Source organism: Acanthopagrus latus, chromosome 7, assembly GCF_904848185.1.
Source record: "Acanthopagrus latus isolate v.2019 chromosome 7, fAcaLat1.1, whole genome shotgun sequence".
Classification (NCBI taxonomy): Eukaryota; Metazoa; Chordata; class Actinopteri; order Spariformes; family Sparidae; genus Acanthopagrus; species Acanthopagrus latus.
Genome location: NC_051045.1, coordinates 32,594 through 57,762, shown reverse-complemented (window position 1 = coordinate 57,762; position 25,169 = coordinate 32,594). Strand labels below are relative to the sequence as shown.

At 42.9% G+C, this 25,169-nt stretch overlaps 1 protein-coding gene across 1 annotated transcript; it reads right to left on the bottom strand.

Annotated features, from left to right (window-relative positions):
* Positions 1–216: 216 nt before the first annotated feature.
* On the bottom strand, positions 217–23,578 carry grm6a (glutamate receptor, metabotropic 6a). The gene is made up of 16 exons (XM_037104445.1): positions 23,528–23,578; positions 22,284–22,922; positions 18,275–18,491; positions 17,598–17,733; positions 17,323–17,477; positions 17,030–17,170; positions 16,748–16,948; positions 15,154–15,293; positions 14,838–14,960; positions 13,375–13,639; positions 10,657–10,892; positions 10,398–10,559; positions 9,611–9,760; positions 2,110–2,250; positions 1,901–2,016; positions 217–629 (listed from the first exon to the last, which is right to left on the bottom strand). Exons 2-15 carry the CDS (start codon positions 22,875–22,877, stop codon positions 1,927–1,929), a joined length of 2,751 nt encoding a protein of 916 aa, XP_036960340.1. The 5' UTR covers positions 22,878–22,922; positions 23,528–23,578; the 3' UTR covers positions 217–629; positions 1,901–1,926.
* Between the last annotated feature and the right edge of the window lie 1,591 nt (positions 23,579–25,169).

Below are 25,169 nucleotides of genomic sequence, written 5' to 3'. Positions count from 1 at the left end.
TGGTGTCGCCTTGATCCACAAATTTTACATATATTATCTTTTGTATCAAATATTCTGTCAATGCAACTTGTAAACTGTGATTCTGTTGTTCTGTTCTGTACATGCAACATCTATTGCATGTTTGTCTGTCTGTCCAGAGAAGGATCCCTCCTCTGTGGCTCCTCCTGAGGTTTCTTCCATCATTTTGTTTTTACCCTGTTAAAAGTTTTTTTTTTTTTCCATCAGTGTGAAGTTTGAAGTCTAAGGACAGAGGATGTCGTTCATTGTACAGATTGCAAAGCCATTTGAGGCAATGTGATTGTGATTTTGGGCTGTATAAATAAAACTGATTTGATTTGATTTGATTTGATTTGATTCAACACTTCCTGCTGAGGACTTCCTGTCTGAACCCCAGAAACCCTGATTTTCACAACAAAGCCCTGCGGAGAGTCTTGTTTTGAAATGACCTGACACACATGAATGTATTGTTGGTCAGTGTGTGTGTGTGTGTGTGTGTGTATGTGTGTGTGTGTGTGTGTGTGTGTGTGTGTGTGTGTGTGTCAGTGTGTGTGTATGTTTGAGAGGAGTGTCTAGCTGGTGACCTTCATGGAGACGATGACATCAGGCTCTGGACAGGAACTGGTCAGCAGCTGCATGAGAGGTGAGAATAAAAACATCAGTGAGGGGTAGGGTCCTCATTATTGATCACAAACTGCCCCTATAGATACAAATACAATATTACTGATCATTAAGTATTGACCATTAAGTATCAGTGAGACCGATCAGGACAATTCAGCAGAAAGATCATAAAGATGTGTTAAATAATTAATCATCGATTGATTAAATATGTTAATTGTCAGCAATCTTTCACTGTTGTTATCACTGTTCCCCCTGTGGCCCCCTCTGTGAAATTTCATACACACACTGTTTCCTCTGACCACAACTTGCTTTCTCAGAGATGAGATCTGATTGGCTGATGGGTTGGATTGATCAGACAGGATATTGTTTCTGATGTGGTTGAGGAATGAGGCAGCGTGTTACACAGACGAAACAGCAAAAGAAGAAATAGAGTTTATTTCCTTCTGCAGGGAATTGAACAGTCGCCTGTCGTGTTAGTGCCTTGCTCCAGAGCCCTCAGCAGCTAAGCTGTTAACATGAATCTTTAACACGCAGCTGAAATATTCAGCACTTCCTCCAGAAATATCTTCCACCTGTCAGGAATCATCTCCATCCAGCTCAGATTCCAACCCTGTTTACAGACTGATGATAACTGGTTGAAGATGATCACGGGTTGATGATAACTGGTTGAAGATGATCACAGGTTGATGATAACTGGTTGAAGATGATGAAAGACTGATGATAACTGGTTGAAGATGATCACAGGTTGATGATAACTGGCTGAAGATGATCACAGGTTGATGATAACTGGTTGAAGATGATCACAGGTTGATAATAACTGGTTGAAGATGATCACATGTTGATGATAACTGGTTGAAGATGATGAAAGACTGATGATAACTGGTTGAAGATGATGACAGACTGATGATAACTGGTTGAAGATGATCACAGGTTGATGATAACTGGTTGAAAATGATCACATGTTGATAATAACTGGTTGAAAATGATCACAGGTTGATGATAACTCGTTGAAGATGATGAAAGACTGATGATAACTCGTTGAAGATGATCACATGTTGATGATAACTCGTTGAAGATGATCACATGTTGATGATAACTCGTTGAAGATGATCACATGTTGATGATAACCGGTTGAAGATGATCACAGGTTGATGATAACTGGCTGAAGATGATAACTGGCTGAAGATGATAACTGGCTGAAGATGATGACAGGTTGAAGATGAGGCTAAAAGTGTAACTGCTGTGGGTTGAATAGTGTGTCTGTAGTGTGATGTTTCATTACCTGTAATTTGTAATTTTACTGCAGTGCTACTGCGATCTGTCAGGCTCAATCTTTGTCTCTCCATTCTGTTTCTCATTTGATGATTTTTGAGACAATCTGGCAGCCTGGGCAACAGCCTGCAACACAAAAACACATCAATATCAGAACAGGCAGCACAGCAACTACCTGAACAGGCAACAGAGCATCTATCAAAACCGGCACACAGACACCTTGAAGCTTCTCTTCCTCTTTTGGACGTTCCTTTCTGGGTGAAAAATGATGACATAGACCTTTGGCATGTAGAGCATCCCGAGAGACACGAACGCACTAAGCGACATGGAAACAGTCAGAGTGGCTGTCTGGATGAACATCTGCAGAGACAGAGAGACACAGAGAACCTCACCAGTAGAACTACAGACATTCACTGACAGAACTTAACCACCAGAACCACAGACATTCATTTACAGAGAACCTCAGTACTAGAACCAGAGACATTCACTGACAGAGAACCTCATCACTAGAACCAGAGACATTCACTGATAGGGAACCTCACTACTAGAACCACAAACATTCACTTGTTACATCCTGTTTGTATTTTCTTTTGGCTGCTCTAGTTCTCTGCCTATCCCTAATGTGTGTGAATCTCCCAGGTGTGAATCTCAACCACGGGGTGGAGCCACTGCCTATAAGAGCAGGTCTTCCTGCAGTGTTCGGGCTCTCTCTCATCCCAGAGGTGCCTCCACGCCAACTGTTGCACCTGCTGTTTTCCTGCTTTTGTTATGTTTTCACATTCTTGATTTCCTTTAAATTCCCCGTTAAATATCATTTTGTGAATAAATACCCCTAGTCACGAACTTCTGGTGACTTTTGTCATTGTTATGTTGCAGTTAAGATACCTGGTTGTAACTTAATTGGAACTTGTCCTTTGTTGAACTTTTTTGATGAAGTACGAAGCTGTAGGCTTTAATTATGACTTTTGGTGAGTACCTCAAGTTTTGCTGGGTGTTAGTGATTGCACGTCAATTAGTAGCCGCTGGGCAGAAAACAGACTCCGTCACGTTGTTATTTTAGTTTATTATTTTATTGGTGGTAATCCTTATTTGGTTCTTTATCGGTGGGTTGCAGTTGGCTGTGTAATTGGTCTGCTGTGCCCTCACAAGCTAAACGCTAATTCCGGGTAGGGAAGCCACAGAAGACTAGAGAGAGGGTGAGTTTAGCTTTTTTGTTTTGCTCGAGGTGTCAGGTTGGGGTTTAAAAGGGAAAACTATGGAAGGGAAGGTGGACCCAAATGCAGTACACACGGGAGGCAAGATAAGGAAAACAAAAGGCGAGCTTTATTAAAAAGCTGATTACAAAAACAAAAGCAGGCAAAAGGCAAAGTAACAACCAAGAACAAGACAAAGTAGCAAAAGAAAACAGCTAGACAAAGTACAAATCAAAGTTCAACTTAAACATGGAAAACTCAAAACCAAGACATACCAAATGGGACAGGGGCATGGACAGGCAATGACTAACAGATAACAGAAAACAATGACCGGGCAAGGAGTGAGGAGAACACAGAGACTAAATACACAGACAATAATGACATGACGAGGAACAGGTGAGGAGAGAGGAGGAAGGAAGCCAGGTGTGATAATGAGGGGGAGGAGCACAGAGGAGCAGACCAGGAGGGAACAAGACAACAGACAGAGGGAGCCAGAGGGAGAACATAGGAGAACTTAAAGGACACATGACCCAAGACATGGAAAAACAAAAACACAACACAAGACATGATACAATGACGTAAATCAAATACAAGAAACCAAAAAACAAATACAAGAAGAAAAAAAACAGGAGTCATGACACGAGGTTGAGGTGTAATTGCGAAACATCCAGTCAACAGGTGCTCGCTAGATGTCACTTTAGTTGTAGTCTTGTGCACTGTGAGTGCAGTGTTGTAACAGGCTGATCTGTATTTGGATTAAGCTTTGGGCTGCTGTGATTTTGTGGGTTTTACCCATATTCGTTGGTCTAAATCTTTGATTCTCCTGTTAAATGTTGTGATGTGGTTAAAGGGCCTTTTGAGAAAGCTGTGGTCATTTGGGGGGGATTTCATGACCACTCGTTAGTGTTTTGCATTCTAGATGCAGCCATTCAAGTTTGTTTGTTTGTTTGTTGATTGATTGTCACCATGACATCAGTGGCAGAATATTTCATTGAAATTCCATCGGTGGAGGCATTCCACCACCTCATGAAGGATCAACTGTTGGAGGTAGCAACTGCGTTTGACATTGATCTTAGTAGCTTGGAAAAACGTTTAAAACACACAGTTAAGTTGATAATGCTTCCTTTTCTTGTTTGAAAAGGTAAGTTGCCACCTGTAGATATGACAGAAGCTATCCGGCTGAAAGAGCTCTCTATTTGAGAGAAGGAACTTGATAATGAAAGAGAATTGTTGTGTTTAAAGGGTGCTGAAAATCATCTTGAGTTGAGACATCTAGACATTAAGGTGAGAGAGGACAATTTCGATTTAGCTCAATCTGGCTCGTTTGACATCACAATGAACATCTGTCTCTTACCATTTGTTGAGAAGGATGTAGAAAAGTATTTTCTGAACTTTGAGAAGGTGGCATTGACTCTTAAGTAGCCTAGGGATGTATGGCCACTGTTGCTTCAGTCTGTTTTAACTGGCCGTGCTTGGAGGTGTATGCTGCACTGTCTGTGGAACAAAGTGCAGACTACAACCAAGTTAAGGTATCTATTCTCCGCTGCTAGCAGCTTGTTCCAGAGGCATACTGGCAGTGCTTTAGGCATTATAAGAAAACTGAGCATCAAACCTATATGGAGTTTGCATGCAAGAAAGAAACGCTTTTTGATCGCTGGTGCTCTGCGAAGGAGGTGAATAGTCAGGCAAAGATGCATGAATTAATGTTGGTAGAAGAGTTTTAGAATTGTATACCTATGGCTGTGTTGATAATGAGCCTCAGGTTAACACCCTGCGTGAAGCTGCGGTCCCAAGTCTGGGTACGAGCCTTTTCTCAGTGATGGTTTTGTGGCCTTGCCTGGTGGTGAACATATCGTCCCAGTGCGCATATTCACCAGTTCTACTGGTGTCCGAAGAGTCAAAGACCGGAACCAGTGTTCTTGTTTGTGGCTTTGAGATGGGCTCAGCTGTGGTTCCTCTCCATCGAATTGAATTGAAGCCTCAAGTAGTGATGAGGTATCCGCAAATCATTCCAGCTCCTCTGAGAGGAAAGAGTTCTTGCCTTCTCTTGTTGATCTGGATTCTTCCAATTTTTTCTGTGATTTGTCTGATTGCTTTCTTGTCGCCCCTGATGATTTTAAGAAGATGCCTAAGTCTTCTACCAGTGCTTCATGTGCTGGGTCTGAGATATCGAGTAATGTGAATAGGGAGACTGTGCGCCTGTCTCGTGAGAAACTAATTGATGCTCAAAAAGTTGATGTGTCCCTTGCCTCAGTGTTTCAGCTTGCCTCATGTTGATCTGAATAAGGAGCCACAGTGCTTGCTTTTCCAAGATGGCATCTTGATGAGGAATTGGAGACCTTATAATGTTCCAGACCACTGTAACTCTGTAGAACAAATTATTGTGCCATCTGGGTATAGAGATTTTGAGTGTGGCTCATGATGTTTTTGTTTCTGGCCAGGCGTTAAGCGGGATGTGAATTGTTTCTGTAAACCGGTCGTGTTTGTCAGCTTACTGGCAAGCCCAACCAGCCAGGCCAGCCCTGATCATGTCCTTGTTGATATTGCTGGCCTGCTTTTGTGCTCAACAGGTGGATATCGATATCTTTTAACGATGATGTGTGCCACTACCCGTTTCCCAGAGGCTGTCCCTCTGAGGACGATTTTGGCCAAGGTGGTGCTGAGAGAACCACTTAAATTCTTCTCACTGTTCGGTCTGCCTAAGATTGTCCAGACTGACCATGGGTCAAACTTCATATCTCATGTGTTCACTCACGTGCTGAAACAGTTTTGTATACAGCACAATGTGTCCAGTGCATATCATCCTGAAAGCCAGGGTGTGCTGGAGCGTTATCACCAAACGCTGAAGAGCATGTTGTGTGCATATTGCTTGGAGTCTGGTAAAGCTTGGTTAGATGCTGTTCCCTGGTTACCGTTTGCTTATCGAGAAGTGACACAGGAGTTACTTGGGTTTAGTCCCGCTGATTTTGTTTTTGCACACACTCCGCAAGGTCCTTTGGCCCTCTTGAAAGATCAGTTTTTAAGTGACTCCCCTGCAACGGACATCTTAAGTTATCTTTCAGATTTCCATTCTCATCTGCACCGGGCTCATGACCTGGCTCGAGAAAATCTCGAGCGAGCCCAAGGTAGAATGATGGTGTGGTATGACCGTAAGGCTGTTGTCCATCATTTCAAAGTGGGTGATCAAGTTCTTGTGATCCCATCGGATCTGCTTTGCAAGCTCGATATACTGGTCCATAAAAGATAAAGCACAAAGTTTCTGATCGTGATTACATGATTGCCAATCCTGACCGGCGCAGCAGAGGCGTCTGTGTCATGTTGCTGAAGCCGTAATTTGAGCAAGGCTCAACCTCTGACTGTTTGGATTCGATTCTGGCTGTGCCGGTGTCAGATCCGTCACTGTCCACTGATGGTGTGGTGCTGATGTCTGCTTTAGTGGAGGGGAATGGTGAGGTTTTAGGAGATCACCTTCGTCACCTTTATGTCTCTGAGAGGGCTTATATCCTGGAAGTGGTTCATCAATTTCCTGAACTTTTTGGTGATGTGCCATGACAGACTCAGGTTATCGAACATGACATTGATGTTGGGAATTCAGTCCCAATTAAACAACACCCATACCGCATCAATCTGGTGAAACAGTCCGTGTTAAAGAAAGAAGTTGAGGACGTGCTGTTGAATAACATTGCTGAAACCAGCACAAGTGCATGGAGTTTGCCATGTATTCTTTTTTTTTTTTTTTTTTTTGGCCTTTTCTGGCTTCATTGACAGGACAACTGAAGAGTGTGACAGGAAACAGGGCAAGAGAGGGGGAGTGACACGCAGCAAAGGGACCCGGGCCAGGGGCCCCGGGTACGCTACAGAGCCTCAGCACATGGGTCGCACGCGCCACCAACCGAGCCAAGCGGCGCCCCTTGCCATATATTCTTGTTGGGAAGTCCGACGGTATGTTACGTTCCTGCACTGACTACAGGCATGTTAATCCAGTAGGTAAACCTGACAGTTATCCATTGCTTAGACTGGATGATTGCATTGACTGCGTGGAATCAGCTGTTTATGTGAGCAAGTTTGACTTGCTAAAAGGCTAGTAGCAGATACCGCTTATGAGAAGGGCTAAGGAGATCTCTGTATTTGTTACACCAGATGATTTTCTTTCCTATTGTGTAATGGCCTTTGGAATGTGAAATGATCCCGCAACATTCCAGTGGTTAATTAATACTGTACTGTCAGGTATGCCAGGTTGTGATGCCTAGTAAGATAAGGTTGTTCTCTGAAGTGCGTTGTGGCCAGCTGTTTCAATGTTTTTCCTCTGCCAACCTTGCCATCAATTTGGCGAAGTGCAAATTTGGTAAAGTGACTGTTACATACTTAGGCCGAGTCATGGGAGGGGGTCAGGTGCATCCACTGTATGCAAAATTGCCTGCAAATTGCAACTTTCCTGCCCCTGCTGATTGCAAAGAGCTCCAGAGATTCTTTGGTATGGTGGGCTACTACCGTGGGTTTTGTGAAAACTTTTCCTCTGTAGTGGCACCACGGACAGACTTGCTAATCCCATAAGTACCGTAACAGTGGACTGAGCAGTGCCAAAAGGCTTTTGAAAACATCAAGGCACTGTTAATTTCTGCCCCTGTGTTGGCTGCACCGGAATTAGCAAAACCTGGCGGTTGCCTGGCGGGTGCTGTCGTTGTGCAAGATGGTGCTGGAAAATGTCCATCACCCCGTCTGCTACTTCTCTAAGACGTTTAACCACCACCAGCAGTGGTATTCCACCATCGGAAAGGAGACGCTTGCCCTTGTTCTTGGAATCCAGTTGACGCTCTGTCGAGGGTACCATAGTCCCTGTTTTCATTTCTATGTTTAGAATTAACCGAATGTCATGGTGTTTTTTTGTGTGAGAGTGTTAGCGTTTGACTGTGTGAGTTCAGTGTGCATGTTTTGAGTATGAATGCATGTGTGTTTGATCTGTTGTGTCTGGTTGATTGTGTTTGGGTGTGTGTGTGTTTCAATTTTTACAGAATTGCTGTATTTTTTTTTTTCCTTTGTAAAATGGTGCTCCGCACATGGGCTAAATGTACTGTTGTCTTGTTGTTGTATATAATTATGGAGACTATATTCACCATTTCGGTGTGGAGGTGTTACATCCTCTTCCACCTCTGGGTGGTGTAGTTCTCCCTGTTGTATTTTATTTTGGCTGCTCTAGTTCACAGACAGAGAACCCGACCACTAGAACCAGAGGCATCCACTGACAGAGAACCTCAGTACTAGAACCACAGACATTCACTTATAGAGAACCTCACCACTAGAACCACAGACATTCACTGACAGAGAACCTCAGTACTAGAACCACAGACATTCACTGACTGAGAACCTCAGTACTAGAACCACAGACATTCACTGACTGAGAACCTCAGTGGTAGAACCACAGACATTCGCTGACAGAGAACCTCACTACTAGAACCACAGACATTCACTTATAGAGAACCTCACCACTAGAACCACACTAGACATTCACATTCACAGTGTGTGTTTTCTACTGCCTGTGTTTCTGTCTGTTTCTGTCTGACATTGCTGGTTTATGTCATGTTATTTAAAGCTTTATTGTCTCTTTTATCTGTTTTTAGAAGCTCTGTGTAACTTTGGTTTGAACAGTTATTATTCTATAATTACATCCTGTGTTGGATTATAATCTGTTTAATCCAGCTGCTCCACTTTGTGTCTAATTCTGCAGTTGTTTATCTCTCAGTTAAAGACTCTCTGTCCCTCCCTGAACTCACACTGAACCACAAACACTAAAGCAGCTTTAGTTTGATGTGCCGGCCTGATTTCTGTCAGTTTATTCTTCTCTCCTCAGATGAAACTAAACTCAGTCTTTCCTAACCTGTCTGTCTGTCTCAGGACCTGCATGTCTTTCTCACCACTGTCTGTAAGCTGTGATACAGTTTTGTCTGTTGACTGAAAAAAGGAGAAGAGGAAGAGATGAGCAGGTGTCTCAGTATGGACAGATGTCTCAATTAGGACAGATGCCTCATTTGTCTCAGTGAGTCTCGGTACAGACAGGTGTCTCAACTGAAACACATGGACACTGTTCATGTGGACTCCTCATTGATTTCATATCAAGACGGAGATTTCACTCTCTCTTTCACTTTCTCTAAGAAAGAGAATTAGCTTCTGGTTGCTGTGCTAAACACTGGCTCCAGTTTAGCTTAGGGACCTGACAGAATTAACCCCCATATTTCATGAATGAAAAAGTACACTGTTACCACAGGTGAGCAGGATAAAGGGTGGGAAAACAAAGATAGGAAGTGGAAAGTAATACATGACATACCAGGAGAGAACCTACAAAATAAAATAGGGTTAGGGTTAGGGTTAGGGTCTTAACCATGACCAGGCCTGTCTATGAGCTGCTTACATCGGCCTGTCAGTCTCCCACACCCGTTTAAGTACATTTTCGGTCTTTTGTCTTTTAATCTTCAATGCCCCGTTGAGTCAGTCATGATACCTAGTCTGTACTGGTTTGTCCTGTTTTTTACCTTCTCGGTGGACTGGGCTGTACCAAAGAAGATTGGTACAAAGGCTAGCCAGATGATACAGGTGGTGTACATGGTGAAACCAATTGGTTTGGCTTCATTAAACGTCTCTGGAACACCACGACTCTTCACCGCGTACACCGTACATGTTACCTAGGAACAAGAATTATGCAGGTCACATAGCAACAAGACAATTAATACTCTTTATTGGTCAATCAGTGTGACATAAAGAGGGACGTTCACACATTCAACATGAGATGATCAATAACAGATCAATAAAAGATCAATGACAGATCAATGAGTGGAAACAAATAAAATGGTTTAACATAAAATGCAAACTTTAATGAGGTGATATCCAAAATACTTAAGTGCAAAAATAAAAACCAGGGAAAAAAAGGCAAGCAAGGGGAAAAAAACAAAGACTGAACTAACTTAAACAAACAAAACTAAGGAGGGGATGAGGTTCTGGTAGAGAGAGGCTGAGAAACACATTAGTAGAGGAAAGCAGTGAGAGAAGGCAGGGAGCTGACAAGCTCGGAACAGGGTAGGGCTGATGTGGCTGATGTGAGAAAGGTGGGGGTTAGGATGGAAAATCTGGCCAGGGAGAAACACAGGAACACAAGAACACAAATGAACACAAGAGCATATAAACACTGGGGGAAACAGAACACTGTGAACACAAGTGAGCAGGAAATAGACAGTCACAAAAAAACACTACAAAATAAGACAGGAAATAACTAAACCAAAATCATGACAACATTACAGGACCGATATTGGATCAATATGTTACCATGAGTACGATGCTGTAGCTGAGGCAGCAGATGATTGACAGGTCAGACATGTCACACTTCAGGATGCCTCGGGCAAGGTTGGGGTTCGGAGGGCGGAGTTCCTCATAATCAATGATGGTGTGAGGAGGGACGACGGCAAACCACACAAACACACCGAGGACCTAACACACACACACACACACACACACACAAACAGATAAACTTGAATCATGTGACAAACTGTTGAAACATAAGCAGGAGGTGATCTGAAATTCTCACCTGGACAGAAATGAGGACGAAGGTGATAATGAGCTGGGAGGTGGGGCTGATGAATTTTGGCGGAGTCACCGACCTCTTGCCTTGTTCAAAGATGCGGTAGATGCGGTTGGTTTTGGTCAACATGGCGGAGTAGGTGATGGCCATACCAAGGCCTAGCAGCAGGCGCCGGAAGGCACAAACCACCACACCTGGCTCTGCAATCATGAGGAAGGTGATCAGGTAGATCAGGAAGATACCTGCAAAGAAAGAAACAGGTGATGTCATCCTCAGTGCTGATGATGTTGTCTTGACTGTTGATTATCATCAGATAACCAGATACACACTAGAGAAAGCGAGCTATGTTTTCATGGTGAAATATGAACTTTTTATCCTGTTGAAGTCAGGATCTGTCTATGTCCTGTAGCTCATAGTGAAGCATGAAGATCCAGTCCATCTGAAAACTGATTCCATTAGGGAGGTAGCTAGTCACCTGGATATCTGGATATGCTATGAGACAGACAGTGTATCATGGTTGGCTGTGGCTCAGGTGCTACAGTGCTAAGTTCTCTTAGGGGTCCAGTCTGAAAGGCTAGATTTTCAAGAAGATTTTCAACAAGGTGTGGTCCCCACCCTTGCCTCTGCATCACGCTTGTAACCAGCCCTTCTCAGTCAGCCCCAAAGAGGAATCGCGACTTCGCTCAAGAGCCCCAGTTGGGACAGGTTGTTTTGTTTTGAAAACTGACTGGATGCACTAAGCCTTTCGGCTGTGTTACGTCCCATGTGGCTCGATCGGCTCTGTGCAGACTGACGTGGACTTCGGTCCACTTCTGTCAAAACAGGCTCTGCATAAATTATCTGCAGAGCAGGGCATATAACTGCCTGTGCAGCTGGTGCAAACACATACATTCAACTACAAGTGCTGTGGCTGTATTGTGGCATTAATACAGCCATGGTGGGCCAAGTGGAAACTGGAGTTTACCAGGAAGACCTGTATGTGGGAACACAAATGTCTACTGCGGTCTTTACTCTGCCAGCTGCCAAGTCCTCAGCTCGGGGGAGCCACATGTGTGAACAGAGCAGACAGCTATCTGGGGTGAATTCACAGCAAGTGAATGGGGATGTTGACACCATGTAATCCTCAATGGCAGTGCTGGTTTCATCTGTTGTATCACACACTCAAATGCACTCCAGGACATTGCTTTAAACTGGTCATTGTCAAAGTTCTGCAGAACATCTGACTAGAACATTTCCCTGCTCGGTCTCACACTTCAATATGACTCATCCACATTGCTGCTGCATGGACACAGATCCACAAAGCTGCATTTTCCTTTCTACTATAGGATCTTTGTTCATTCACTGTAGCTGATTTGTATTCTTCTCTGCTTGCCTGAACATTACTCTGTACTCTTTTTGATGTTGCGTAAACATCAAAATACATATAGTAGTGATATCACACAAAAACGGTCATCATTATAGAGCAGTCTGTAGCCACCCAAACCATATAGAGAATTGTGTGAACAAGTCTGACATGGACCATCTGCTGCTGGATATGTGATCAATATCCTGATCTGATTCTCAAGATATTGATAGTAATGTAATAAGTTAATAAGTTGATATGTGAAGGCTTTACAGCCCCTTCAACAAGCACTGGGACCTCAATTATATCATCAGAAAACAGTTGGGGTGGGATTAGTAGAAGAGTGGCCCTGAAGCCAGATAGGAACACATGTAGAATGAGCAACATGTTCTTCACAGACTGGAGGAGAACCACTTCAAAACACAGAAGTGTGAAACTCATTTTGTTTGTGGTTTAGGGTGGCTGCCAGCAACATCCAGATGGATCCTGGCCAGGTCAAGGTCTACCTACCATCCCGACTCTCTGGTGTCAACGCTTTGGATAACCTTCGATGAAGACAGATTCCTGGGAAATCTCCCATCATCTCATATCCAGCCACTTTATCTATCCTGCAGTAAATTTGGTGTTCCCACCATTTTCTGTCACCTAAGCCACTCCCACCTGATCACCTTTTTCTGATTCCCTCCTCAGCTCAGGATTTGTACCAGCCCATTCCCCAATTCTTCACCAGATTATATGTGTGCCTAAAGGGGGGCACATTATAAATCTTAAGAAATTTTTTTTATCTGTAGAGCCCCCACACATGAAGATTCAAAAATCAGCTTCGATCGTACAGTGTGTGTGGTGTGCTCTGATATTCTCAGCACAGGACACCACACACATAAAGATTATCTGTCTCATGGCCGATCTAGAATCTAGTCCTCCGAGCCAGAAATGTCGCATGATCAAACGTGATCTACAGTAACCAGTGCAACAAGTTCAACATTTACAACTGTCGGCCGCGACCCGTTTCCGGGTAAATTATCGGGATAAATTGACTCTTAACACACCTCAGACCACAGGATAATAATATAGGATAATCTTAAAAGACAGAAGATAATCTGACGTGGTCAGGAAGGGGTAAAATCTGAGCAAAATCAGCCCGATTATCAGTATGTTTGTACCCCCTTTACCAGCCACATTGTTCCAGCCTATTAGTTTTTGCCTGTTGTAAACTCCAACCTACATTTTAGACTTTTCATCTGTGAGTGCTCCTCCTTTGCCTGTTTTTCTCTTAGGGTTAGGGGTTAGATCCAGATCCTGCAGGTGAAGCACTGGACTCACCACTGGTTATCTGGTCCAGACCACAACGCTCATCATAGTGACTGAGTAGGAGTACATACCTGTTAGTAGTACGTAGCTGAGCTCCCTCCCCGAAGCCCTTACAATTGGTGTGTCATTGAAGCGGATGAAGGTGATCACCACGCCACTTGTTGCTAGTATACCAAGCAAGGCAAGGGAGGCGGGTACTAGGGCCCAGGGGGAGTTCCACTCCAGTTTGATGATTGGAGTTGGGCGACAGGTGGTTCTGTTGGGGGCGGGACGCATGTCTGATGGACAGGTCTCACAGTTAAACTCATCAAGCTGGTACTGGTACCCATCGCAGAGCTGCAGAAAGGTCAGAGAGACAGACAGATCAGGTTGGTGGCATAGTATTACAGTGTGAATTAGTTTTATAATGAACCAATCAAAATACTGATGATGTCATCATTCTATAGAATCAACATTCAGTTTTGCAGTCAGTAGCCAGTCAAATAAACTTTAACATTGATTTGTCTCATTGGATGAATCTGTTGACTCTCAACAATCAAACAGATCAGGGGCCGATGTAATGGGCCTGCTGACAGCTGGAAACATCTGTTCTAGAGGTCTGCAGCCTGACCCAAGCCCTACGGAACCCGAGGCTTGCTGTGAACCCGCCTCTGTCAACCTGTCTGTCTGAATAATGAGCTTTAAATAACTGGAAACAGACTGTTACCTTTGACCTTAGACCAGTTTTCTGTTGGTCGTGCTTCAAATGTTGCGTTACATTTGGGCTTATTGGGCTTAACAGACCTCGGTGCTGTTTTGTCTGAGGGCTGTTTGTAGTTATAATTCTTATACAGTTGTTATATAATGAGTGTCACATCGCGGTGAGGGACGTCCTGTCTTGGGTTTTTGTCTTGTGAATTTCATGTTCTATTTTGAAAAGTAACTCTCCTCTCATTTCAGGTCACTTGCCCTTCCTCTTGTGTCCCTGGTCTGATGTCATCCCTAATCCTTGATTGTTTTCACCTGTGTTCCCCTCCCCCATGTGTATAAAGTCTTTGTCTTCCCCTGTCTGCGTCACCAAAGTATTTCGTCCTCTGTCGTGTACTGAAGCCCTGTTTCACAGTCTTGCCATTGTCTCAGTTAAGTATTGTCAAGTTTTATTTTCTGTATTGTTCCTCTTTGGATGAGTGATTTTGATTTCGTAATTTTCTGGTTAGTGTTTGATTTCATAGATTTGCTGTTTGATAGCCTTTTGTTTTCCTCCTCATAGAGCGCTTTTTGTTGTACCTTTTGTAGTGTTCAGAGTAGTGATTTTCATAGCCTGTGTGCTGACCTCTTTGGAGTGATTTTATTTTCTGTTTAAGTTTCATAGGTACAGTTTTATGTTCAGAGTAGGATTCCTCCTTCGGGAGCACTTTTCATTCTTTGTGTTTTATGTCTTCTGTCATTCACGCTGAAGAGTTGCAACCAGTCAATAAAACCTGAGTTATAATTATTATACAGTTATAGTTATTGTAGTTGTAAGCGTGTTGTGTTATTGTAAACAACTCGTTACCTCACAGTGCCAACAGCACGGAACTCCTTTCACCATCTTCTTCCTCTCTCCTGGTTTACAAGGAAAACTACAGATGGAGTCAGGAAGAGATTTATCTCCTCCTGACCACTGCATCTCCTCCACCTGACAGAGAGAGAGAGAGAGAGAGAGAGAGAGAGAGAGAGAGAGAGAGAGAGAGAGAGAGAGAGAGAGAGAGAGAGAGAGAGAGAGAGAGAGAGAGAGAGAGAGAGAGAGAGAGAGACACACACAAGTATAAAGAGAGTAAGTCAGAATTAAAATTGCAGATGTTGTCCGTTTGATTCAATCAGTTTCTTACGTTGAGTCTCAGATTATTGGTCCATTGGCCAATGACACGGTAACCGGGATGACTGTGATTGGTCATCTGGAACTGGAAGATGTCGTAGCGACCGGGAGCATCTCCGTTCTCATTGAACAGAACAGTGGTACCTGCACTTCCTGTAGGACACACAGACAGACAGACAGACTGGTCACACAGATGTTTCCTCTTCATCCAGCCAAGTTTCTCCAGCAGCTGCTCACTTTAATTATTAAGACAGTCTCACTCACACACACACACACACACACACACACACACACACACACACACACACACACACACACACAGAGTCCTTAGAGGAAACATGTAAAGTGCATTAACTTATTTTTAACGTATTATTTCTCTGAATAAAGAAAAAGCCGCTGTGAAAACCAAACTGCTGCTCACACCAGAACCTGAACCACACAGAACAAATAGAACATAGAACCTAAACCACACAGGACAACTTGTGTTCCATCAGTCAGAACATGACAGAAGTCTTAAAGAACCCAATCAGAAAGCGTTCTACAGTCTTAATAGGAAGTCAGCATGCAGCATCACTCGCCAGAAGGAGATCCATCATAACGTTGAAGAGTATCGAGCTTCAGTATTTGATGACATATTTCTGAGTGAAACAAGAAGTAGGTGGAACATAGTGTAGGGCAGAGCTTGATTTGAACATTCAAACACGGGCGTGTAGTGACGGGATAGCAGGGATACACTAAATCTCTCCTCAGCAGGAATAAATTCTAGCCACAGGGTTGTCACCACAGTAACCATAGAAACCAAGCACGAGCCAGCTAGCTAACTGTCTAAGCTTAGCGCTGTGCCACTTAAGTTTTATTGATGGATGTATGTCTTAATGTTATTCAGCAAAATTGGTTGATTGAGGCCTTCTTCAGAACACAGGAAGAGAAAATGATTGGATGCTTTATATTCAGTGGAGTAAGTTGCTGCACTTGTTGGTTTGTTGTTCTGAGTTCACGGTGAGAACTGGAGGAGATGTTCTGAGACATTTGTCTGTTGAAGCTGTCAGACACTTAGTTTGAGACTAAGACCTTAAAGCCAACAAGCCGTCACCTCAAGGATCACCTGACTACCAGGTGTAGGGCTGCAGGTGTCAGTCCTGATATCCAGGTCCAGATTTTTGCCTGATCAGGCCAACATCCTGAATAAGAAGACACTTCTCTTGAGCTGATTAAAAATTCAGAAGACTGAGAGGATTCAGGTAGAGAGAGACAGGCAGGCAGACAGACAGGTCTCATGGCGTGCAGCTCTGGCTCTTACAGATTCAATCCTCCCAGTCTTCCAGCTGCTGCAGTGTGTCATCTTTATAAAATATGAATTTGAAGTCTAACAGGATGAAGCTGCTGTACTTTGTTGTGCTACTCCGAGAATGTCTCCTCATCCCAAACTTTTGTCTGTCTGAAAGGAAGTCATCCGGTCAGTCTGTCTCTGTTTAACTGGAGCACACAGTAATGGTCCTTGTACTAAAACTCTCCTCTCACGTGAGCTCGAACTCTAGCAGACACTCATCAGCAAGCTTGTCTCTCTGTTACAGGTGTTGTTCTGATGTAGATTTGTGTTTTCTTACCGTTGAAGTTTACTGCTCTGATGTAGTCCAGCAGGAGGCGTCCCTCCACAGGGTCCATGTTGCTGCAGACTCCAAAGCTGCCGGGACACAGATCCAGGTGCATGCTGTGCAGTGCGTAAGCCACAGCATAAACTGCATCGATCACAAACTGAACCTTCCCCTCCTGCTCGTAGGACGAGTCCCGACCAATTCTCTCCTCACCTGCAGACACACACACAGGTCACTGTTTACTCGTTCCAACCACTATTCTGCTGCCCCCCCACCCCTCAGGTGTGAGTGTACCTGTACATTTCTTCTTGTCAGGGTCAAGTTTGATTCCAGGTCTGGTCAGTTTACACCTGAAATCATCTTCCCAGAACTCATTGAACCAGATGTTCCTGCGGTTGTTCTCCAGAGAACGAGACGTGAAGTACTGATCGAACCCTGAAACACACACACAACCTGACCAGCTTAATGACAGGCTCTCTGGTAGCATCTAGCAGGAAAGCTAAGTATTATAGAATGGTACAGTAAGTATAGTAGCGAGTAGTGGGGTAGTGGAGTAGTCAGTGAGTAGTATTTTTTTTTTTTTATACCATCTATTGATGCTCGTTTAGGTAGGATGGTGACAGCACCCTCGGCAACGTCCTCCAGTTCTGCAATAGGTGAACTCTTGGCTCCCCAGCTGTCTGACCCCACAAACAGGAAATGACCTGTCAGGTTAGCACGCTCTGCTGCCTCAAGGACACGCCTACCAGAAAGAGAGGGGAGAAGTCAAGGGACAAAGTTAAAAGAGAGAACTGAAACAAGTTCTAAAAGCTGGCCCAATGAGACGGAGTCCAGCTGATCTGTGGTCGGTTAGTGTTTTTACTTAATGTCGTCCTCGTTGGCAAAGATGATTACTCCTCTGGCGTTACTCGTCTCCATCAGTCGTTTGATGATCTTATCAAACTCTCCAGCTGTTGGCTCACGGGGAATCTTCACTGACTGAGCAATACACACCCCACCTGAGAGAGACAGACAGGTACAAGTAGAGACAGACAGGTTTAATGACAAACGACAAAAGTGTTTCCACCTGAGCTCATATCCACCACCCAACCACACACCAGTAATGATAACAACAGCATGCATTCACATTTTCTTTTGATTTTTTACTGGAATATGAAATTCTCAAGCTTTATGACTGGAGACTCAAATAAACCTGTTCAATACTGTTTGACATTACAATGTTTTTACAGTGTAACAGGATCAGAAATTATTTTTAATAGTACATCTTCATAGTTTACAGTTCAAATTTGTTTTACTGAAAGAAGCAGAAGATGTGCGACAATGTTCCTGCTGACATGTGACTCTATGTTGTGAGGTTTCCATTAAACTTTATACTACATTATATATTATTATACTTTATACTTAATATTTGGCAACAAAGGAAAGAGAAAAGACTTTTAGGAACTCTTTGAGCCTTTTGACAAACATCCACAGATAAAATCTAGAACAGAGAGACAAAGTTCAAAGAACCAAACAAGAGAACGTAGAACTGTTACGTACCCGCCTCTCTGGAGATCTGCATGAAGGCGTCAACTCCACTCTCTCCATAGTTTCCCTCGGAGGCGAGCGTGGATACGTAGTTCCAGCCCAGAGCTTTGACGATGTCCAGCATGGCCTGAGCTTGGTACGAGTCCGGAGGAACCACCCGAGAGAAGAAGTCGTACCGGTTATTATCGCTGAGTTCTGGAGCTGTTGATGCATAGCTCACCTGAGGGATCTGAATCATCAACCCTATGTGTCACTCACAGGTTGTCACGGTTACCAAATGATATGCATGAAAAGTTAGTGTCCATCATTCGTCCACAGAGATGTGTTCCTATTAATCAGACCACCTCACTGATATAGACAATTGATAGAAACAGGATTCATTACAGGATGGTCGCTTCGGACTGAGTGTCCCTAATAAACTGGACACCGGGTCCAGATCAGATCACAGCACTGGTTCAACTGGAAGTACTGACACACACACACACACACACACACACACACACACAGGATTAGTGTTGTATAACAGCCTCAGCAAAATGTGTGTCAGAGCTTCAATAAACTGAATAATAATCACATTAACACATGGTGTGTGTGTGTGTGTGTGTGTGTGTGTGTGTGTGTGTGTGTGTGTGTGTGTGTGTGTGTGTGTAGATTAATGAAGGAATCCACATTAACGACCTCCTAAAAGCAGACCTTGTTATAACAGTCATCATCATCATCATCATCATCATCATCATGACGCTTCAGTGGAGCGAAACAAATGCAACCATCAGCTCGCCGTGTGTTCAGGTTTTATCAAGAACTTTTAACACTCATGTGTGACATCACACTGAGCTCACTCAGTGATTGGTCAGCTGTCTGACAGCAGGTGAGAAAACAGGTGTGAATTAGGAGGAGGAGCGGATCTGATGGATTGCAGCTCCTGCACGTGATTGGCTCATTTTGAGTGATGTCACGCTACATAAAAAAGCTGCTTCCCCCAGAGACCCCTCCTGCAGCTGTAGACTCACCTTTGTTCACCTGTCTGACACAGACCAACAGTTCACTCTGTGATCATAAATTGATCAGCAGGGATCACCCCAGCAACAAACGCTAAACTTCCCATGATGCATCTGTGACCTAGTGATTTACACACACAGTCATTAAAAGCTTTCATCAGAGACAGTCAGTCATCAGGAACAAACTCTTTAAAACATTAATCCACAAACCAGACGGCTTCATCCTGTCTGTCCACCTGCCTGTTTTTAGGTCCACCAATATATCAACAGCTGTATTACCTGTATATAAACAGCTGTATTACCTGTATATTAACATCTGTATTACCTGTCTATTAACATCTGTATTACCTGTATATCAACAGCTGTATTACCTGTATGTCAACAGCTGTATTACCTGTATGTCAACAGCTGTATTACCTGTATATTAACATCTGTATTGCCTGTATATCAACAGCTGTATTACCTGTATATAAACATCTGTATTACCTGTTTGTCAACAGCTGTATTACCTGTATGTCAACAGCTGTATTACCTGTATGTCAACAGCTGTATTACCTGTATATCAACAGCTGTTACCTGTATATCAACAGCTGTATTACCTGTATATTAACAGTAGTATTACCTGTATATCAACAGCTGTATTACCTGTATATCAACAGCTGTATTACCTGTATATCAACAGTAGTATTACCTGTATATCAAGATCTGTATTACCTGTATATTAGCAGCTGTATTACCTGTGTATCAACAGCTGTATTGCCTGTATATTAACAGGTGTATTACCTGTATATCAACAGCTGTATTACCTGTATATCAACAGCTGTATTACCTGTATATCAACAGTAGTATTACCCGTATATCAAGATCTGTATTACCTGTATATTAGCAGCTGTATTACCTGTGTATCAACAGCTGTATTGCCTGTATATTAACATCTGTATTGCCTGTATATCAACAGCTGTATTACCTGTATATCAACAGCTGTATTACCTGTATATCAACAGTAGTATTGCCTGTATATCAAGATCTGTATTACCTGTATATTAGCAGCTGTATTACCTGTGTATCAACAGCTGTATTGCCTGTATATTAACAGGTGTATTACCTGTATATCAACAGCTGTATTACCTGTATATCAACAGCTGTATTACCTGTATATCAACAGTAGTATTACCTGTATATCAAGATCTGTATTACCTGTATATTAGCAGCTGTATTACCTGTGTATCAACAGCTGTATTGCCTGTATATCAACAGCTGTATTACCTGTATATTAACAGTAGTATTACCTGTATATCAACAGCTGTATTACCTGTATATCAACAGCTGTATTACCTGTATATCAACAGTAGTATTACCTGTATATCAAGATCTGTATTACCTGTGTATCAACAGCTGTATTGCCTGTATATTAACAGGTGTATTACCTGTATATCAACAGCTGTATTACCTGTATATCAACAGCTGTATTACCTGTATATCAACAGTAGTATTACCTGTATATCAAGATCTGTATTACCTGTATATTAACATCTGTATTACCTGTATATCAACAGCTGTATTACCTGTATATCAACATCTGTATTATCCGTATATCAACATCTGTATTACCTGTATATCAGCAGCTGTTTTATCTGTTTATCAACAGCTGTTACCTGTATATCAACAGCTGTATTACCTGTATATTAACAGTAGTATTACCTGTATATCAACAGCTGTATTACCTGTATATCAACAGCTGTATTACCTGTATATCAACAGTAGTATTACCTGTATATCAAGATCTGTATTACCTGTATATTAGCAGCTGTATTACCTGTGTATCAACAGCTGTATTGCCTGTATATTAACAGGTGTATTACCTCTATATCAACAGCTGTATTACCTGTATATTAACAGGTGTATTACCTGTATATCAACAGCTGTATTACCTGTATATCAACAGCTGTATTACCTGTATATCAACAGTAGTATTACCTGTATATCAAGATCTGTATTACCTGTATATTAGCAGCTGTATTACCTGTGTATCAACAGCTGTATTGCCTGTATATCAACAGCTGTATTACCTGTATATTAACAGTAGTATTACCTGTATATCAACAGCTGTATTACCTGTATATCAACAGCTGTATTACCTGTATATCAACAGTAGTATTACCTGTATATCAAGATCTGTATTACCTGTGTATCAACAGCTGTATTGCCTGTATATTAACAGGTGTATTACCTGTATATCAACAGCTGTATTACCTGTATATCAACAGCTGTATTACCTGTATATCAACAGCTGTATTACCTGTATATCAACAGTAGTATTACCTGTATATCAAGATCTGTATTACCTGTATATTAGCAGCTGTATTACCTGTGTATCAACAGCTGTATTGCCTGTATATTAACAGGTGTATTACCTGTATATCAACAGCTGTATTACCTGTATATAAACATCTGTATTACCTGTATATCAACAGCTGTATTACCTGTATATAAACATCTGTATTACCTGTATTTCAACAGCTGTATTACCTGTATTTAAACAGCTGTATACCTGTATATTAACATCTGTATTACCTGTATATTAACATCTGTATTACCTGTATATCAACAGCTGAATTACCTGTATATTAACATCTGTATTACCTGTATATCAACAGCTGTATTACCTGTATATCAACATCTGTACTACCTGTATATCAACAGCTGAATTACCTGTATATTAACATCTGTATTACCTGTATATCAACAGCTGTATTACCTGTATATCAACATCTGTATTATCCATATATCAACATCTGTATTACCTGTATATCAGCAGCTGTTTTATCTGTATATCAACATGTGTATTACCTGTATATCAACAGCTGATTTACCTGTATATCAACATCTGTATTACCTGTATATCAACAGCTGTATTACCTGTATATTTACAGGACTGCATTACTGGTCTATCCCAGGTATATTATATGAATGTCATTTGTATATGCAGCATGTTACCTGTGCATTAGGTGTACATTATTTACCTCAAACAGTCTCAGGATGTTGGCCACCATGATGGACACTGAGCTGGCTGACGCTCCGATCACTCCTACCACCCTCTCCGGTTTGCGGATGATGGGGGGCTCTCCATTGGAGCAGCGGATGTCAGACGTGTCTTTCTGGATCAGCGCCTGTACAAAGGTAAGCGACTGCTCCAGGGCGTAGGTGTCTCTGGAGCAGGTGTCAAGGATGCGGGCTCCCAGTGTGATGTTGGGCAGTAGCTCAGGGTCACTGTTGATCTGGTCCAAAGCATACAACATGGCCTCCATACGATGGATCCCCTTCTCCTTCTTCAGCTCACCACAGGGCAGACCGTGTGGGCCACGGGCGTGGATCGGGAACAGCCCCCCCAGAGTGATGTCACCAGGTATCTTTATGGAGTGGGGATGGAAGTGCTGGTGGGAAGCACTCACCTGAACAACCTGTCCAGTCATCCAGAGCAAAACAGAGAACAGGAGACAAGGCCACAATGAGGACTGATGGGCTGTCTGTCCGATCCAGAGTGAGACATGATGATGATGAGGGTGATGGTGGTGGTAGAGGGGGAGAGAGGAGGAGGTGCGGCCTGATGATGTCATGCTGAGGCGATGTTCATGGGAGACTTTTCATTCTGCTGTGGACACCTGAAGAGAATTCAATCAGTCAATCAATCAGTGGAGAGTTTGATTTTGGTGAATCCAGTGACATCACATCAGAGAAAGCAGCTGATTAGCTCTAGCAGAGAAACAGTCTCATATTTCATGTCACCTGATCAAACCACCTGATCATCACCTGAAACTGTCTCTCTCTCTACAGAAACTGCCTTCCTGCTGCAGAAATTGTCTCACTCTCTACAGTGCAATATTAAATACATTTATATTAAATATAGTATAAACATATTACATATATTAAAACATGAATAACGATATTTGTAGCGTCATATCAGATAATCTTCTCACAAACTTTAAATACACAACATGGAGAAAATGTTCAAAATCAAGTAAAAATACCAAAAGTAAACTGTGATTATTATTATTGATTTATCTGCAGATGATTTCTTCTCTTAAACAATCGATTGTTTGGTTGAAGAACATCTTAAAAATAAAGAATTCAGTGAGAAATTATTTATATGACTCATTCTTCTCTCTGGCACCACAAACTGGTTTCATCCATCAGCCCTGCTGTGATAAACCCGCTGTTTGAACTGGTTTCATTGTCTGATGTTTGATTAGTTCAGAAAAGAACTTACCGGAGCGGGATCCCGTCTCGTCCCGGTCCGATGTGAGTCCTGAAGCCGTTCAGCTCCGCAGGTCTGCTCTCTGCTCTGAGTCGGTCAGACGTGACACTCCGCTGCACCTACAGCTGCTCCTCCAATCAGTGGAGGACTTCGGCAGCCTCTCTCTCTCTCTCTCTCTCTCTGTGTTTAATTAAAACACCCACATCAACGTGTGTGTGTGTGTGCATGAGTGAGAGAGGACTCATCGATGTCATTTCAGTTCTTAGAATTCACTCAGTGGATCATCACTGTCAGACAACATCTCTGATCATCGTTCCTTTGATGACCTCTGCTGGCCACTGTGTCTACCTGTCTCTGTGTGCCTGTCTGAACAGTATACCTGTCTGTCTGTTTACCTGTCGAGGTGTCAGACAGGTGTTCAGTGTTTTCCTCCTGATGTTGAAATTCACTTTGAATCTCTGCAGTGAGACAGTTTCTGCAGAATCTCACACACACATCATGTTGAGTATCAGAATTCCTTTATTGTCCCACAAACGGGGAAATGTGTTTATCACAGCAGCTAAAGGACAGAATATTACAAAAAACAATAACAGCAGCAAAAAAATTAAACCAAATCATAAAAAGGTACCAAGTAGAATAGACTTATATATACATATACACATGATATTGTACAAAACTAACAGCAGTGAATTTTTATTTACAAATACAAATATTAAATATGGGTGTTAAGAAAATTGACCAGATAGTGTAAACCAGAAATGAGTTTTGTATAGAGGCACTGCAGAGTGCAGAGCGCAGGGTGAGGTCCACTGGGCGCAGAGCTGGTTCTACAGTCCACACGCTTGGACCTGTGGTACCTCTCCTTCATACACTTGGACTTGCGGTACCTCTCCTTTCACACATTTGGACCTGCAGGCTGGACTCCTTCACCAGCAGCGATGACAGCTTGTCCATCATCCTGCTCTCTCTCACCACCTGCACCAGAAGATCCCAGGATGGACCGGGCCTTCTTGATTTTTGATTTGAGTTTATCCAGTCTCCTCTTGTCTGCTGCTGAGATGCTGCTGCTCCAGCAGACTACTCCATAGAAAATGGCAAATGCCACCACAGAGTCATAGAAAGAAGTCAGGAGGTACCCCTGCAGTCCAAAGGACCTGAGCTTCCTCAGCAGGTGGACTCTGTTCTGACCTTTCTTAGATGTAGCTGCAGTGTGATCAGTCCACCCTAACCCTTTGGTCTTCCTGGCATTGAGCTGGAGGTGGTTCCACTGACACCAGTCTACCAAGTCCTGAATGAGCTCTCTGTAGGCTCCATCATCCCTGATGAGGCCGACGATAGCAGAGTCGTCAGAGAACTTTTGTAGACGGCAGTGGGGTGATTGGTGGTAGAAGTCTGGGGTGTACAGGGTGAACAGGAAAGGGGCCAGGACTGTTCCCTGTGGGTCACCGTACTGCAGATTACTGTGTCCGACGTGTAGTCCAGAGTCCTCACATACTGTGGCCAGTTAGTGAGGTAATCCAGGATCCAGGATGTGAGGTGTTGGTTTACCGCTGCAAGACCCAGATTGTATCCCAGACGTCTGCAGGCTGTATGGTGTTGAAATCACTGGAGAAATCAAAGAACATGATCCTCACATTGCTTCCAGGGTTCTCCA